We start from the raw sequence: 5,522 nt of genomic DNA, 5'->3' as shown, positions 1-5,522 counted from the left end.
ACAAGCTAGTAAATTTTAATTTGAGAAATTGCATGCATCATTGTCCCCCCCCCCCACTTTTCAATAGCTTCCTATACACCTATGAAACTCAGTGGCGGATCTATGGGGGGGCCAGGGGGGGCAATGCCCCCCCAAAAATTTTCTGGAGTAATATAAACTTTGGTCCTAGATCCGCCCTTGATGAAACTACAAGTACAATAACAACACGTCACCGCACCACGAATGATATGAAGAATTTGCACGAAACCTCGCCTACTTCTGCATTCACGATTCACGTGACTTGTGCGACATTTTAGAGGACATTTTCCTCCATCCATTATATATCTCCTGATAGTTAGGACTGGAACAATCCAGTCCTAAAAAAGAGAAGAGAGGGAGAGAATGGATGAAGATGATTACCTAGGACCTGGCGGGTAAGGAAAGCCACAATTGGTCACATTTTAGGGGCGTGGCAGTCTTCTAATGAATTGAACTGTTTCTCTTTTTTCCACTTCCAGTGGTTCTGGTCTAGCCTCTATATTTGGAGCTAGCGTTGCAATGGATGGTAGTCACGGCAATGAATCCCTCACCTATAAAGCTCCGAAGCAACCCAAGAAGCAAAAAGGTAAAGTGGGAGGGGCTGAAAGGGAGGAGGGTGGGACTGGGCCAGGAATAATAGTAACAATAATGACTTTTATTACGTAGGTAGTGGGAGTGGTCAAGAGTCACAGCAAGTTTTAGCAGCCATTTCAGTTGACTGTCAAAAACAGTAATCATTTAAAATTATTTGTTTATTTATTTATTTATTTTTAGCGTTGATGGTCGTTATCAGCCTCAGGGCAAGTTAGGATGTACACTTATAGGTTTTCACTCAAGTAGAGACGTGAGTTAATAATACAAGACAATAATTTTAATAATAATAATAATAATAATAATAATAATAATAATAATAATAATGTTGTTTTAATTCCCATTATGTATACATTAATACACACATGATGTTCCCATTATGATGTACATGTACTTTCATCTTCAATTATTAAGTGAATTGGATTCTCTCTCCCTCTCCCTCTCCCTCTCTAGTACAAGATGTTATTATATTTGTCTAATAATAAACATGTCACTTCTGTTAAAGTTGACACCTCTTTCAACATGACTGTAAGTACATGTACATTGTTCATGTAGTACATCTATTTATGATCCTCTATTTCTCTAGATTCAAGCTAGTAATTGTGCGAGTTTCTATGACGATGCTAGACAGGCGTGGTCACTTCATTTCACTAGTACTGAAGATGCTGTTAAACTAGCTAAAGAGGTAAGTGTACATGTACATGTATATGGGCTGTATTAATTCTTTTTAAATTAGATTGCAGTTTGCAAGGCCAATAGTGTTGGTCCAGCTTTTTCTCAACTTTTGAAACAAGATTTAGTCCTTATTGATTATCTATTGATTATTGATTATAATATTAATAATGGCCACACCCATTATTGATTATCTATTGGATTTGGACGATTCCTTCGTTTCTGCTACCCAACACTTGGATACGGTAAGCCACACCCATCACCACGCCCACTAGAACGTTATTTAGGTGTCATTTAAGCATTCGTTCTACATATCATCACTGGAAGTTGTTGAAAGAGGAGCAGTGCCATGTAGAACAATGAGGTATTGAAAAACATTAATATGATTGATTTAATAAAAATAAAATAAAAATAATAATAATACAGTGAAACCTGTTTAATCTGGTCAACCTTGGGCCAGTTTTAAATGGCCTGATTAGGCAGGTGGCTGCATTACAGATCAGCCTCTGTAATACAGCCATTTAGTACGGGATTTTGGCTTATGGCTGTAATAGAGAGGTGGCCTCATTATTCAGGTGACCTTTAGGACAGGTTTCACTGTATTTTTTTTTTCTTCTTTCTCTTAGAACTGATGTTTTATGCTGCACTAGTGAAAGAGATTTCCTAGCTAAGCTACACTGTGTCCGTCAGGCCATGAACCTGCTACTGCAGTCACCAGAGAACAGAGAATACCTGATTGATGCCGGGAGAGATATGGTAGTATCACTACTGATAAAATCAGCATACGTAAGGGAGACTGAAATATTAATATTTATACATGTATGATATTTGTTGGATTGGGTTTTTAGTGTTTTTTGTGTTGTTTAGGATGCTGGCCCATTTCTTGAAGCTTACGATAATATCATTAAGTTTTGTCAAGTGCCGGAGAATTTGAATAAGACGAACATTGAACTGTCGGAGAGAGGAGTAAGAGAGAGAGAGAGAGAAGGGGGGAGAGAGAAAGAGAAAGATTACATAGTTACTGATGCCAGGCCCGTAGCCAGGGTTACAAAAAGGGGGGTGACAAAATATGAATTACATGAAATGGGGGTGACAAAGTATGAGTTACATAAAATGGGAGGTGACAAGTTGGACTGAATGCACATGAAATACCACAAATACATGTTTGATTTAAGCAAACAAACAAAGGTACTAACTCAAAAGGGGGGTGACATGTCATCCCAATCACCCCCCCTGGCTATGGGCCTGGATGTACATTTACATTAAATGGATGTTTCTTATCATTTCTCAGGTAGTATGTATGAATATATATGACATTGCTTTGGACTTCTTGTTGTTGGATGCTTTTGATGACTTGGCTAGCCCTCCTTCAGCGATGCTGTCAGTGATACAGAATGGATGGATATCAGATGGGATCAAGCAAAGTGTAAATAAAATAAATAAATAAATAATAATAATAATAATAATAATAGTAACTAATGCTTTATGATCAATATTGTCTTCTTTTACAGATGTTAAATACAGCAGTTTGGTCTATTCTTAAGACTAAGAAGAGTTTATTAAAAGTACATACAACTCAAACATAATCACTTTAATTTAACCTCCTCCCTCTCTCTCAGAGTAAAAATGGGTTCATGTACCTATTCTACAGTCTAAGTGAGACCATTTCCCCCGTCTTTGCGTGGGGTTTCCTCGGCAGTAACAATCAACTCAACGAGCACTGTCAGCAGTTTAAGGTGAGATAAACACAAACCACACCCCCTAGTGACCCCGCCCATTAATAGGCTACGATAATGAAGCTCCTCATTGCTGTGTTTTCACTGGAGACTGTTAGATATAGTTCAGCTCAGACTCTTGCTGATGACATCATGCATCACACGAGAAGAGCTGTCAATTCTCTTTCTAATATCTAGCATCTTGTGTATTTTATAATAATATGTGACCATAATTGACAAAAGGTACCTTATGGCGGGTAGTGAAATTTGTCTTTCTAGCCTAAAAAATCCAACTTCCTGAGCCCCATTTATCATAAAATTACTCCACAGGATGCAAAAAGTTACCATGAAACTTTTAGAAACAATTATTGTCTAACAAAGCACTCACAGGTTGATATTTTCCATTAAAACGATCAATATTAAAATCCGCCATAAGGGCCCTTTTGTCAATTATGGTCACATATTGTTTTTTTATTCATTATTAAAGACAAAAAAATATTGTTGGCGATGAATGTAAATTTTCTGATGCAAAGGTATTGGCTTTAAAATTTATGAGGAACAAAATATAAAATATTAAACACAATAAACAGAATATATATATATACTTCATACAATAAAACTGTACATTATGTAAGGCAGTTAAGGAATATGTTATCAACAGTTTATGTTATCAGCTGTCCATTGATGATAAATAATGATGCCACAAAAGCTTACAATAATACAAAGCGGTATGATAATGAAAAAATGTAAAATATGTAATATTTATATAATATTTATATAAAATAAAATATATATAAAATATTTTATATTTATATATGTAAAAATAACTGTCAATAAATAACTAAATAATAAATAAAATAATTGACAGTTATCACTAGTCCATTAAAAATTAATTAAAATTAATTAGTCCATTAAGATCTTTTATAATGCAAGCCACAAAACCTCACCTCTTTATGTATTCACGTGATTAGTGCATTAACTGCATTTTCATGAAGACAAATTCCTCCTGAACCTGATAGATGATTTTATGAAAATTGTGATGAAAAGCACAATAAACAATTGCAAAAGAAATGTTCTTAGCATTTGGAGTCAGTCTGTAATTTGATAAATGATGCCGCACAAGACTATGATTAGTACTTTGAAGGTTATCAGTAATCGATGAAGTTTTTGTTTGAGTATTCATCGTCATTCTTCCTGCTCTCAATTTTTATGTGGTGCTGCACAATTGGAATTGGCTTATCATTGAACACTTCAAATTATTGTAAACAAAATATTTTAAGAATATAAAACAGTATACATATAATAAAACAGTACATAATTATAATAATACAGTACATATTACAGTTGCAGCAGTGTGTCAAAGGAATGTTCTCAGCATTCACAGTCAGTCCTGCATGTAGTCTCATGAGGCCAGCACTGGCCTTGCAAGGCTAAGTTAGCCCTTACTTGATAAATGAAGCACGAGACTAATACAATGAGGATTATCACTAATATAATGAGGAATATCACTAATATAATAACTGTCTTGTTTAAATATCCATTTTCATTCTCCTTGCTCTCTTTGTGTATCGTCATACTTTCAGTGTAAGTACAGTCAAAGTCAGGTTTACTTCCATACTCCCTGTGCGCTTTACAAGATGACAAAAACTCAACAATGGCGCAATGAACTTTCCCCAAGTCATCATAATCTTCACAAGCTTCAATAATCCTTTCCCACGTGAAGTCTTGATGTCTATCACTCCATCTTTCAAAAACAAGCAAAAGTTTATCTGCTGCAGAACTTGGATCACCAATCAGGTCTTTCACTTTCACTTCTAATGCTATACCGATGGTTTTCCAGTGACATTCAGCGTCAGATTGAGTAAATATTCTATAGAGATCAGAAACCTTTGGCTTCTTTTTCAGGAGGTCTATATTAGAGAGAAAAACAATATCATTAACTAAAATAAATTAAAAATGTTACTTACCTCTTGTGTCAAATGACGGTCCAGGATTACTCTCAATGTCTCCACATATGATAAGGTGGATAACAGTGGCAAATATCATCAACTGCTTCATATCAGTAGCAGATCCAAGAGTGGATTGACAGATAAACAGCAAAAGAGCAATGATGATGGAGATAATATCGTACAATATACTAGCAGCATATTTGAGAAGATTTGCTTGCATCAATTTATCAAACTCGAAGATCGAGTCCCTAACACCTTTAATAATGGGGCCCTAAATTAATATCAAATTAATTTAAAGTTATCATAATTGCTGAGACTTACCAAGATACAATTAACAAACGTATCAGAGACAGAGTCATAATAGTAAATAGGAGACATTTGTTTACAGAAATCTGCAACATTCTTGACATTTTGTAGTAACTGACCAGTATAAATACTAGCTTCTTGTAACTAGAGTAAGAGATAGTAGCTTCAATATATTGGTGTTAAAATTCAAAGCTAAGCAGTCCTATGCATTGCTATTGACTTACTTTATAAAAGATGTCAACAAGAGCCTCTCCATAAAATGGGTGTGTGC

At 35.2% G+C, this 5,522-nt stretch overlaps 2 protein-coding genes across 2 annotated transcripts in view; both read left to right on the top strand.

Moving 5' to 3' along the window:
• Window positions 1-248: 248 nt before the first annotated feature.
• The window catches only part of LOC100634207 (FK506-binding protein 15-like), a gene marked incomplete at its 3' end in the record, with an annotated part of 15,537 nt that continues 10,263 nt past the window's right edge, over window positions 249-5,522 (top strand). The window contains exons 1-6 of the mRNA XM_020002221.1: window positions 249-413; window positions 498-604; window positions 685-748; window positions 793-862; window positions 1,063-1,137; window positions 1,196-1,294. Of these exons, the coding sequence (XP_019857780.1) occupies window positions 382-413; window positions 498-604; window positions 685-748; window positions 793-862; window positions 1,063-1,137; window positions 1,196-1,294 (447 nt within the window). The remainder of the gene's footprint in view (window positions 414-497; window positions 605-684; window positions 749-792; window positions 863-1,062; window positions 1,138-1,195; window positions 1,295-5,522) is intronic.
• On the top strand, window positions 1,377-3,221 carry LOC100634456 (mitoguardin 2-like). Its single transcript, XM_011408508.2, has 8 exons — window positions 1,377-1,526; window positions 1,569-1,645; window positions 1,908-2,067; window positions 2,149-2,247; window positions 2,573-2,707; window positions 2,793-2,846; window positions 2,901-3,017; window positions 3,066-3,221. Exons 1-8 carry the CDS (start codon window positions 1,452-1,454, stop codon window positions 3,192-3,194), a joined length of 846 nt encoding a protein of 281 aa, XP_011406810.2. The 5' UTR covers window positions 1,377-1,451; the 3' UTR covers window positions 3,195-3,221.

Source organism: Amphimedon queenslandica, unplaced genomic scaffold, assembly GCF_000090795.2.
Source record: "Amphimedon queenslandica unplaced genomic scaffold, v1.1 AMPQUscaffold_12958, whole genome shotgun sequence".
Lineage (NCBI taxonomy): Eukaryota > Metazoa > Porifera > Demospongiae > Haplosclerida > Niphatidae > Amphimedon > Amphimedon queenslandica.
This window is presented reverse-complemented; position numbering and strand designations above follow the sequence as displayed.

What these genes read in the sequence shown, in the direction of transcription:
- LOC100634456 (XM_011408508.2), top strand. Translation starts at nt 1,452, where the DNA reads ATGGCCACACCCATTATTGATTATCTATTGGATTTGGACGATTCCTTC. An exon ending in TACTGATAAAATCAGCATAC is followed by an intron (nt 2,068 to 2,148) that starts GTAAGGGAGACT and finishes TGTGTTGTTTAG; the next exon opens with GATGCTGGCCCATTTCTTGA. An exon ending in TTGAACTGTCGGAGAGAGGA is followed by an intron (nt 2,248 to 2,572) that starts GTAAGAGAGAGA and finishes ATCATTTCTCAG; the next exon opens with GTAGTATGTATGAATATATA.